The sequence below is a fragment of the Dryobates pubescens genome, chromosome 9, assembly GCF_014839835.1.
Source record: "Dryobates pubescens isolate bDryPub1 chromosome 9, bDryPub1.pri, whole genome shotgun sequence".
Lineage (NCBI taxonomy): Eukaryota > Metazoa > Chordata > Aves > Piciformes > Picidae > Dryobates > Dryobates pubescens.
The window spans coordinates 11331413-11343982 of NC_071620.1; the positions used below are offsets into that span (position 1 = coordinate 11331413).

Below are 12570 nucleotides of genomic sequence, written 5' to 3' on the forward strand. Positions count from 1 at the left end.
AAAAGTGCAGATTTAGAGGCTTATATCCTTGCCATTAATTTTCACCTTTGATGTCTATTCCTGTAGTGAAATGTAACACACTAAGCCCAGGTGCAGTTTCACTCTCAACCACACTGCTAAACTTCGGATATAACATTGTGCATTTCCAATTCTCCAAGTCCTTTTTTTTTTTTCTTTCTTTTTGCACCTTTCTGTGTCTAAGGTGGTTTTTTTACATCATGCTGAAGGAATTATGAACACAGGAATCAGGAGTGCATAGATCAGCTGTTTCCTTGGTCTTCATTTATTTCTCTTGCTTTGTGCAGACTTTTGAGCAGAAAACTGACCTTATCATTTTCTATTATCTACAGTGTGGCTGCATGGAAGATTTTATTGCCTTTATTTTCACTGGACAACAAATGATTTTGAAATGTTACCTGGCTTAGTTACACAGCATAGTTTGTCTGTGTCTGGTATTTTTTCCTGTGTGGCATTGCAGGACTGAAACTCTGCCGTGCTCAGTGTTTTGGGAGTACAGGGTGGTCATTCCTGGAGTGTTACTCCAAAGATGCCAAGAAAGACTAAAGGGAGGCCAGAGGGCACTCTATATTTTCCTTGTTGCAAAGTAGGTGATGAGAGGTGAGCTACTTACAATTTGTAGAGAAAAGGCCATTTTGAAGGTAGTTCAGCTCTGAAACCCAGTTTATTTGAATTTATTTGTGATTTTTTTCATAATATCATAAAACCATGAGTTGGTTGTGCAGACTTCACAATTTGAAAGGATAGTTGGCTTGTCTATTGATCTTTTATCCACTGCATAGCCCTGTTAAAAAAAAATCTGCTTCCAATTTGCCAATAAACTTGCTCTTGAGTACATTTAGTGAGTATGGATGGGGTTTTATTTGTCATTTATTTTTCCTTTGTGAGACTTTAGAATTGGCTATTTGTGGGGAATTATTTAGTTAGATACAGGGATATGTGGCATTCTGATTTTGGAGCCAATGTAATTTGGTGTATAGTCAAATGAGCACTGCAGCCACTCACTCATATGAAAATTTATCAGCAGGGCTGGAGTAGGGGAAATAAATCTAGAAGTAGAGATACAGGGACAAGATTACTTTTGATAAAGTACATATTTCTGGGATGGAAAGTGACAGGTAGTCAAGGTTTCTTTGGTGTCCTTTGGTACACAAATTGGTGTGTGTAGCTGGGCGTTACAACCATGTGTGTTTTATTCATTTTCTATTACTGAAAGTTGAGCTCATAATCCTGAAAGCAGAAATTTCACTTAAATTATTTTGCATGTAGTTTTAAGTTTCAGGGCTTGATATGGTACCTTCCAAAGCATTCAAATTGGCAGAAGGCAGCAGCTGCATGTAAGATCCTATATGAACACATGCCTCAATAAGGAATACGTAGCATAACCACAGGTGTATTCTAAAAGCTGAAATTTGAGTGTTGTGGTTTAACCTACATAAGCTTTGTTAGACTTGAGATACAACAGAATGAGCCAGAAAATAAGAGTTAGCATTCCTTTCTTATGTGCTTTGAAGCGTGGGCTGTAAAGAACATGCCCATTCTCACCTCCACAGCAAATTGTTAGCAGTTTGGTGTGGTAATTCTGCTCAGTAATTGCTGTTTATATAATGGCAAGCGTGAATTCAAGAGAACTTCCTTGATCTTTCATGGAAGTTTACAGTTATAGAATATTTGATACATATTGCACTGTTCTAGTATTATAATATCAAAAGACAGGACCTCTACCTAATTTGTAAGTTAGATTATTTTTTTTAAATGTGCAAATTTAATAATAAACATTTTAATTTTCCTCCTCTGATTGTATCTTTTTAGGTTTGGGGCTTGTTTTCTTTGAACAGTTTTTTATTTGTTCTTTTTTGATTATGTTTTTTAAGAAGGAAATGCAGGTAAGCATGGTTCGTGTTCGATAGTAGGCTGAACACGAGCCAGCAGTGTGCCCAGGTGGCCAAGAAGGCCAATGGCATCCTGGCCTGCATCAGGAATAGTGTGGCCAGCAGGAGCAGGGAGGTCATTCTGCCCCTGTACTCAGCACTGGTCAGGAAACACCTTGAGTACTGTGTGCAGTTCTGGGCCCCTCGGATTAGGAAATATGTTGAGTTGCTAGAATGTGTCCAGAGAAGGGCAACAAAGCTGGTGAGGGGTTTGGAACACAAGCCCTATGAGGAGAGGCTGAGGGAGCTGGGGTTTGTTAGCCTGGAGAAGAGGAGGCTCAGAGGAGACCTTATTGCTCTCTACAGCTACCTAAAGGGAGGTTGTAGCCAGGCAGGGGTTGGTCTCTTCTCCCAGGCAACCAGCACCAGAACAAAAGGACACAGTCTCAAGCTGCACCAGGGGAGGTTTATGCTGGATGTTAGGAAGTTCTTCATAGAAAGAGAGATTAGCCATTGGAATGGGCTGCCCAGGGAGGTGGTGGAGTCACCATCACTGGAGGTGTTTAGGAAGAGACTGGATGGGGCGGTTTGTGCCATGGTTTAATTGATTAGATAGTGTTGGATGAGAAGTTGGACTCCGTGATCTCAAAGATCTTTTCCAACCTGCTTAATTTCTCTTCTCTTCTCTTCTCTTCTCTTCTCTTCTCTTCTCTTCTCTTCTCTTCTCTTCTCTTCTCTTCTCTTCTCTTCTCTTCTCTTCTCTTCTCTTCTCTTCTCTTCTCTTCTCTTCTCTTCTCTTCTCTTCTCTTCTCTTCTCTTCTCTTCTCTTCTCTTCTCTTCTCTTCTCTTCTCTTCTCTTCTCTTCTCTTCTCTTCTCTTCTCTTCTCTTCTCTTCTCTTCTCTTCCTTCATTCCATGTCAGATGAAAAGATAATTTGTATTATGATACAAATGTATTGTTTTAAAAACCACAGTTTTGTTATTTGTGTTTTTATCTTTTTCAGAATTTGAAGTTCTGGTGATCCATCATGGGGAACCATGTGGGGAAACGAGAACATAGTGCTGACAAGTCAGCCAAGGTAAGTGCAGAGAATTGAACAGGCACAGCCAATTCAGAAATATGCATGTTATGAAGTATGTCTGTATAGAAAGATAGGTGTACATATATATAACATTAATGTGTTTACCAGAACACATTTACCATTACTATCACAATTGTCTCTATAAAATGATCACTCTTGTTTAGCCTGGAGAAGAGGAGGCTCAGGGAAAACCTTACTGCTCTCTACAACTACCTGAAAGAAGGTTGTAGACAGATGGGGGTTGGTCTCTTTCCCAGGCAACCAGCACCAGAACAAGAGGACACAGTCTCAGGCTGCACCAGGGGAAGTTTAGGCTTGAGGTAAGGAGAAAGTTCTTCCCAGAAAGAGTTGCTGGCCATTGGAATGGGCTGCCCAGGGAGGTGGTGGAGTCCCCATCCCTGGAGGTGTTTGAAAAGGGATTGGATGTGGCACTTGAAGTCATGGTTTAGTTAGTCATGAGGTGTTGGGTGATAGATTGGACTTGATGATCTCCGAGGTCTTTTCCAACCTTATTGATTCTATGATTCTGTGATTCACTTTTAAAAGACAGTCCTGTGCTATGTGGCTGAAAAAAAGCTGCTCAATCATGGTGAAAATTAATGAAATGAGCCCTAGAATAATGAAGATATACTGAGATACTGAGCTGAATTATGTTCCACATGTTGACAGGTTTCCATTTGGGCACTTGTTGGCTTTATGCATAAGAAAGGAGCTATATAGAAATACATAAGATAATTCTAAAGGAAAAGATTATCAGTTGGAGCAGACACAGCTTTCAAAATCTCCTCAGGTTAAAAAAAAAAACTAATATCAACTGTCAAAATGTTCACTACAAGTTCATTTTTGCTTTCTAAGCCTTTTCTGACACTGTGGTGAAGTTAGCACATAATGTGGTATTCTGTTTGCCTTGTGATAGTGTCTGTTTTTCTACACTGTACCAGAAAAGAATTCACACACATCTTAGAAAAAGAACATCTTTATATATATAAAAAAGATGCTTTGTGGTGCTAGCTATTGCTAACTTCCCTCCACTCATCCCCACCCAAAAATAGCAATTTACACGGTGAGCCCACACTGTATGAAGCTGTTGCCCTTTGCATTGGACAGATGTAAACAGACAGTTCTGTGCTTTATCTGAGTATCTTGCATTGCTGTGGCAGACAAGCAGCTACCCCCGAAAGGTATCCAAACTCAATTTCATACAGTTGTTAGTTCTTTGCCATTTCCTCTAGAAAAATAAACAAACAGACTGGAAGGAAACAGCAGGAAGGGAGGACAACTGGCTACATGGTTTTGGTTTGCATATGTGCTGTGTTTTGTAAAATGGTTTTGTGGCTGAAAGTTTCAGTACCAATAATAGTATGAGTCCCAAGATGTGGTCTTGTACTGACCGGTCTTGTAGACTTCCTCTCTAGAAAACTGTTGTGCAGATCTGGCAAAGTCAAATGCACCAAACAGATGTATTTAGCCAAATATTTTGATCCTTTCTGAAAAAGGGTGTAAGATCCTGCAGGTGTGATATCACAGTTATACAAAGCTTGGTGGGCTGTTGTGCACCACATATCCCCTGCTTTACTCTTTGAGGTTAAAATTTGGTTAGAAAAACACACTGTAACTGTTCTCCTACAGTGGGATCTTGTGTGTCTGGTGCATTTAGGGGACATGTGAGTAAATTATTTGGCACGTGGGGCCTCAAAAAGGAGGCAGTCTATGCAAGATGCGGAGGTTCTGTAGTGATGAGTAAGTCAGGTGGCCATGAGGCTTGTACTTAGTATGTAAGACAGGTCTACAAGGAAATGGATTGCTGCATTTATATTTTAAAAATTCCTTCTTTTTCCTAATTGGTTCATGGAGAATAATTGATTCTGCAGTCAAAATAATACTGATTTACCTAAAATGTTTTTGAAGGAGGAACTTACTTCTGTAGGGGGAGCTTACATTCATCCTTCTAGACTTTGCAGTCTGCTTAATGCATTAGTAAATGTGTAAGTACTTTGTTTAATTTTGTTCTTAGTGTTAATATTTTGATTTAAACTTACATAAATATAGCTAAGAACATCAATAACATAAAGAAGGGGCTGTCCTTCATGTCCTGAGTTTCATTAAGTTCTTGAAGATCTAAGGATGGAGGAGTAGAGAGAGTAGGTGACTGAGGTTTTATTGGGCCTTTATTCAGAATTATAGTTTACCTGCCTTAATTTGACATCATTAAGCTACAAATTAATGCCCTTAATTAATGCCTGAAATACATGGGTTTTTTTGTAATGACTAAAGCAACCTGAAAGTATTACAACAGCCCAGTTCTCTGCTACTCTCCATTTGATTGTCTCCCTCAGAATTCTGCACAGTACATATATTGCCATCCCCAAATGTTTGAGCCTTCTTGATCCCTGTCAGGAACTATCCCTTGACTTAAATGATTTGGAAGATGAAATCAGAAGGGAAGTTTCTAGCGTTTTCTCATCTGTTATGCAGCAACTACTGAACATGCTGAGTCTGTGGAGCTTGGATTCCATGATCTCAGGTCACGGTATTTGCGGAGCTGGAAACCAAGCTCAGGACCCATAATAAAAGATCAGAACCCACTGCCCTGCCATATCAAGGGATTACACAGGCCTGGAATGTGTTAGGTTATTGGAAATACTGGATCATCTATTTCCTAAATGTCCTCAAAGTACTCAGGGTGTGCTATAAACAAACATCAAGGAACCAGAACGAATTGCTGCCTCTGATACCTAGCTCTGCCAGCTTTGGAATGTGTAATTGCCACAGTATATTACTTTCTCATGAGCCAAAATTGAAAACAGAGGTAGCGATAAGGCAGTCAGTTTACAGTTTGATGGTTTGAACTAAAAGCTATCTGATAACAAGAACTGAGTCTTGCTGTGTAGTAAACATATGAAAAATCTTGCTGTGATGTACCCTATCTATTTACTTAGAATCTGTAATGTGTTTTGCAGTGGTTGTTTTGATAACTTTAATAAACTCACTGGTTCTCAGTATTTAAGGAAAACTCAACATAATTAGTTCAAGCTAAATTCCTCCCAGGAACAGGTATCAATGAATTGAATGGTTTAAATGTTGCTTCTGGGGAGATTGTTTTCTCTCCTTTTTCCCCCAGTTGTCTATCTGGTTTACAGAAATTTGCACCCTGTGTAGTCCTACTCCTGGTAACATTGGCAGAAAGTTTTTTGTCTCTCTCTGATGCAAAGGAGTTGAAATTCTGAAGATGGCTGGTGCAGGGATTGTTGGATTGTTCACCTTATAGATTCTCAAGGATATGAAGCAAAAGAGTTTTCACTCTGATCTCATCTGATGCCTTATCTCTTACAGTTGAGACTGCTTACAAACCTGAGCCATATCTGTGGTTTTTACCAGGTGCTTCCTCTTAGTATGCATCGTGAAGTATCAAGAAAGGAAAAAACAGACGAAGTAATTTTATTTGCTTTATTAATTGCTCTGAAGTGTTGATTTTGTGAGATAGAGGTTTGGTTTTTTTAAAATTCATACAGTTTTAAAGATAAGTAACATATAGGTTGTGTGGATTTTGAAATCTGGGATATACTCTTCTGTAAAAAAAAAGAAATCCCACGCAAAAAATAACCCAAGCAAAAGCCAAAATCCCACAAACAAACCTCTAGCCAAAAAAAACCCCAAACAACAACAAAAAAAAACCCCAATCCAAACCCCCCCAACATGGCATTTGATTTTATTGCATTTAAATATATAGTCTTATTATTCTACACATTTTTCCCCCTAGCAAAGCTATATAGTCTTTGTTTTCTGGTACAATTGTGTGTTTTCTCAGAGATTTACCTTTTGCTGTAAAGCACTAAGGAGCACAGGGGCTATGGTGGTGTATTCTTTGAAATCTGTTACACTAATTAAAACACTCCCTCTCAAGCCAGTTTCTTTCTGAAGGCAAAGGAAAAAGAAAGAAAAATTTTAATGTGTTGAGAGATTTGCAGAGCATTTTTACCAACGAGTTTTACAGCTTACACACTGTAGAAATTCTCTTGACCAGACAGTGTCTGCTTAAGACAGAGCCTGGTAAAAGGAAGTGCTGCTTTTGGAAGAAGCAAATCCTGTTCCAGGGCGTAAAGGGAAGTTCTGGGCAGTCAGGTTAAGCAGGACCAGTTCCATTTGACGAATGTCTGTTTTCTTCAAATTCTACTGTTGACCTAGGTTTGGCCTTGAGCAAATCCTTCTGTGCTCACTCTACCCTCCAGTTTAATTTCTTAACCTTCATACTGTCTAACTGGATTGTTTGTTGGGACAGATGCCGTGTCATTCTGTGTTAATATTAGTGCTTGGAGACCTTGAGTGGAGGCTTCAGGCACTAACATGGTTGTACCTAGTGAGGTAATATCATAGTGATACAGAAATGATTGTACTCTTTGAAGCCTTTGACAATGCCAAGTACGCAGTGGCTGTGACATCTGTCCTCAAAAATTAGCCATAAAACCATCATGGTGTTGGGAGTCTATGTCTAATGTTTATAGCAGAGCTACTTGCTTACTTAAAGGGAACAATCTATGTGTCTAAATCAAGTCATGTGTTTGAATACTTGACTGTTCCTTGAACACTTAAGGCACTGAGTTTAATAGGGTCAGTTGTAATTATGATATTTAACATTTCAGGTGCCTGAAATGTAGTAAGCTCATTGTAAGCATGTGTGGAAGCTGTCCCTGGATTAGAGCTGGTACTTTTACACTTTCATGTTTCCCTTTGTTGTGTGTATGCATAGGCCACTGAAGGTACAGTGCTCTGCTGTGTAGAGCAACTGGTGGAAGAGTTAAAGGTAGGCAGCAAGGCAGATGTGGGTGAGTGGCAGATGTGGGCAAGTACTGGTCACTGCCACAGTGCCTGCTTGCCTGCTGCTAATGTTTAAGTTTTGCCTGAACTGTGTAATCTTGGCAGTATGCCACTAGATCTGATCACGTTTCACTGAAAACATGAGTAAATATTTAGCTAAGAGTTACATGACATTAATTGAGAGCATGTTTTTCTGTCGTGCATACAATTGCTAAGTACTAGTGTTTCTTGATTGAGGTCTCAAGCTGGTTGAGCTTGCATGGGTGTAAAAGGAAGAGGTGCAGTTGCTGTGGTTTTGTCTGGGGATGGGTTGGGTCTTAGGCTTTGTTCTTCCACCCTCAGCCCACAGAACTGACTAGAAGAGGGAAGTACACTCTGTACTTTTTAAGGTCTTGTGCTTCAGATGCCGTGCTGTTGTGGTATAGTTCCCCACAGTTCCCTTCTTGTTAACTTTGATACAGAACTACTGGGTAACTGTCTTGTCGAATAACAAATTAGTTTAGTAACAGTGTGACTTAGAAAGGAGGTGGGTAGAACAGAGGTGTAATGCACTGCCCATTTTTTGTGAACTCTCTGTGAACTGTTCTTGTTGCTGAGATGACTTTTCCAATAAGAATCAGCCTATGCTTCAGCCTGAGAACATGTTGTTCAGTGCTTTACCATCTTCATGCTGGAAAAGGACAGCAGAGCTGTTCCTATTTTTCATCTGGAGGAAGCAGTAAGTGGCATCAAAGATCCTGAAAGGGAGCAATATCTTCTCATCTCATGTAACCTTTTTGTGCTTTTACTGTTGTGATGGTCATAGATCAACATTCAGTGGCATGATGTCTTGCCTGCTCTGAAAGTGGGTGAGATAGGTCAAAGTAACAAACTAGAATTTCCATTAGTTGTGTTTGAAAAGAACATAAACCCGTCCCAATCCCCCTCTGCCCACTTAAAGTATAACCTTAGAATGCAGTTGTCTGTAAAATCAGTTGTCGTGAAGTGCATTATCCCTATTAGAGAGACTGCCAAGCTTTACTTATGGGTTCCCAGGGCCAAACCACAGCAGAATCCTCAGTATCAAAGGCAGCGACTGATAAATCTGTCCTGTAGCACTTAGCAAAGTATTAAACGCTGGTAAAAGTGCATTTTGAAGTTTGTCCTCATCCTTTCCCCCCCTAATAGTAGTTCTTTTGCCTTCAATGCAGTACCTGGGATGAAGAGTGATGGAGCCATGTTTTATTTTAATTTGTGATAGTGTGACGGAGTGTGCAGCTAGATCAGGATAACTAGGTCAGCATAACTCATTGTAAGGCACGGTTTTACCCTGCTCCTTGGTGCAAAGCCAAGCCCCCAGCTCTGTTGGAATCTGATGCTAAATGAGAAAAGAGAAGTTCCACATTGCTAAGGTAAACTGCATCATCCTCTCACGTGAAAATTGAGCAAGGGTTAAATGGACATCAGAAGGAAAAAGATAGAAGATTTTCCCATACACATTAAGGGTAACTTTTTTCCCACACTTCAGAAAGATTAATTTCTTACATAATTATAGTTATTTGTACACTGAGTAAATTGAACTTGTCTGTGGCTACAGCTCAAAAGCTAGTTTTTCCACTTTGAGCTAAAATGTCACAGAAATTTTCCTTTCTACTTAACTTTCTCATGCCCTCTGCTTTTAATTGATGGAAACACTTAGGTAGCATTTGCTGAAGGAAAAAAAAATGGTTTTTGCAGAAGGAAATTGAAAAGCTTTTAAGCAGGATCTATAACTTCATTCTTAATTGATAAGGTTGACCCTTAAAAACAATCTGTGCAGCATCATATGGATGTGGCTATAAAAATACAAAAATTTGGATGGAGCTGAACACTAAAGATACATATTGCTTACCTTGGATCATTGGAGGAACTCTGAGCATCAATTCTAATCAAGAAAAGGCAATAATGGAAATCGTGCATTTCTGTCAACGTGCCATTTGGAGTGGTCAGTGCCACAGATTGACATTCAGGTTGGGGTACCTGGATTTAGTTAGAACTGAAAGGTGACTTTAAGGAGGTGTGAGGGTACTTGACTTGCTCACATACTTACTCCATGAGGCTCAAAAGCCTCAGTAAAGACCTAGGAGGCAGAAATTTTAGGATGAGATCTATTTTTAAACAACTAATTTTTCAGTCAAATGGTGAGTCATCCATTGTGGATCCTTGGTTATTCTCATTCTGTTCAAGAGCTTTAGGATTGGATTTACTGTCAGGTAGTGCTGAGATTTTTCAGATGAATTATGGAAATCCCAATACACTGAAAGCATCTCTGTTACACGCTACTATCTGAGACTGCTGCATTGAGATCCGAGTAATTTTCTGTTTTGTGGTCAAAACTAGCATAGGTCTAGCATACGTTCCCAGCCTTTCACACACCCCTTCTTCCTTCCTCCTTTATCTTACTTCTCCTTCTCACACATGGTTTCTTCCTGCACACTATTTTCTGCCTCTGATGCCTCTCTGTGATGCAGTCTCAATTCAGTGCTGTGTTTTGATTTGTCTGAGACATTAGAGGTAGTACTTAATTACTTCCAGTGCACTTGCATTCTCAGAAATGGTGAAAAGCTGGCCAGCTAATGGGCAGGCTGATGGAAGCCACAGAAAAGGAAAAAGTGCACTTTTCTGACAACATATACCCTCTTGAAAAGTTTTCTCTCCCAGCCAGCTGTCTTCATATGACTTTCTGTACTTCTCCCAGCGTACCACAGTGTGTTGTCTTACAAAGTAATTTGGTATTGTCATTGTTAGTATTTGAAAGCTGAGAATCAAAACTGTCTCCTTTTATGACCAGCTATCATTTGTTATTTACATACTATTTTCTCATAAAGTTGTGCTACTTTCTTGTACCTGTTAAAGAATTTGGTTTATGTGGAAAACAGAAGAATTGTTGTTGAATACTTTAGGGAAAATGGGTGTAATGGGTTGGGGCAGATCCCCTCCCCACCACAGGCAGAAATAACGACTCAGACAAACGGATTGCAAAAGTGATGAAAGTTTAAATAGAAAGCAGTGAATGTTACAGAAAACCCAAAGCGCAGTGACAAAGAAAGATCCCATCCCCACCTGAGGGTGCATGCAAAACCCCCAGGGCTCCTTCTTCCCCCTCCCTCTGCTGGGCTAGTCTCAGCTGGCCAGGCCTGAGACTGCCCATCCCCCTGTGGCCTTGGGCCCAATCAGGCCCATGGCCGGGAGATCTCTCCCCCAGTTACCAAGTCTCGGAGAGGGAAGGAAAGAGGAAGTGCCAGACTCCGCACTGGATCTTATAGTGGTGCCAAGAATTATGGTAGGAAATACACAATTTCCTGTGTCCATCCCTCTGGGCTGGACTTCTGGACACAGGAAGTGAATGCACCAGGGGGGCACCCAGCTCAAACTACAACAATGGGCCAGTCTGAAGTGAACTGTGTACAAAAACTTCAAAATTCCACTTTGATTCCTTGTGTGAGTGTGTATATATGTATGCATACAAAAAGATAACTATATGTTAAATAATATACATAAAAAATGAAAGTGTATAGTCAAGTGTAGACACTCTGCTTGTATCCCTCTATGACTGCAAATGTGCTCACTACATGAATTCACAGAATCACCAAAGCTGGAAGAGACCTCAAAGATCATCAAGTCCAACCTGTCACCACAGACCTCATGACTAAACCATGGGACCAAGTGCCACATCCAATCCCCTCTTGAACACCTCCAGGGATGGTGACTCCACCACCTCCCCAGGGAGCCCATTCAAATGGCAAAAAAAACTCTCTCAGTGAAGAACTTTCTCCTCACCTTGAGCCTAGACTTCCCCTGGCGCAGCTCGAGACTGGCAACAGGCAGTCCAACAGGCAAGACCAGCAGCCTTCCACCCGGGGAGTCTGACTATCCCTTCTGATCTTCCCTGTGAACTACAGACTAAATGCTGTTTTAACATTGAAGTAGAGCTTTCTGTTGCAAATGAAATTTGCCTTATGGTGCACAGTGATAAGGCCTAACTAATCACTGTCTCTTTTTTTTTTAAACCCAGTGTCTGAAATTGCAGACATTTGGGGCATTTGGAGACTTTGTAGATGAAAGGTTGGTAAATGTGAAACTGAGAATTTCAAGTCAGTTCCTGTAACAGGTGAGGAATGTTTATAACTCAAAATATATTAAAGGTATTTCAATGCTTACTATGTATTTGTGGTGGGTTGAAATTCCCCCCCCCCCCCCAACATTAACTTTGCCAGACCAACTCAGTTGGAAGCAGATGAAAGCTGTATTTACAAGCAAAACCATAATCTACAATGCAATAAATATGTACAAAATGCACAGTATTTACAATATTTACAGATATTTACAATTAACATACAGCACAAGAACCTCTGTGGTCAAAGATCAGGGGGAGCTACTAGCTTCTTCCCTGCATCCCCCTGTACAAAATGGGGAAGAGACAGAAGCAGAGAAGTGAATACCAAAACAATGCCACCAAGGTCAAGCAGAAGCAAGTTAGTTTCTCTCCCAGAGCAAAGCAGCAAGAAGAGAAATTGTTTTGGTACAACCAGTTGAAGTTCCTTATCTCTCCAATGGGATCATTTAGAATTATCTTTATTTTCCTTTTTATGCCCAATAGTGATTTATTTACATTTTACTACTTTTCTGTTCAAGATCTGTGAAAAATTTTAAAGGCATAGCCTAAAACTACCACAGCACTGATTAAAAATATTTTATGTATTTCACAAGCATAAAATATTAGTATAGATAAATATATCTTAGTGTTCTAGGAAAGGCTTCAGAGCT

General features: G+C 40.0%; 1 protein-coding gene across 3 annotated transcripts in view; it reads left to right on the plus strand.

Moving 5' to 3' along the window:
• The window catches only part of MBP (myelin basic protein), a 125080-nt gene that overhangs the window by 31593 nt on the left and 80917 nt on the right, over positions 1–12570 (plus strand). For all 3 annotated transcript variants that reach the window (XM_054164001.1, XM_054163999.1, XM_054164000.1), the window contains exon 2: positions 2893–2967. In XM_054164001.1, coding sequence (XP_054019976.1) covers positions 2917–2967 — 51 coding nt within the window. In that variant the 5' untranslated portion in view covers positions 2893–2916. The remainder of the gene's footprint in view (positions 1–2892; positions 2968–12570) is intronic.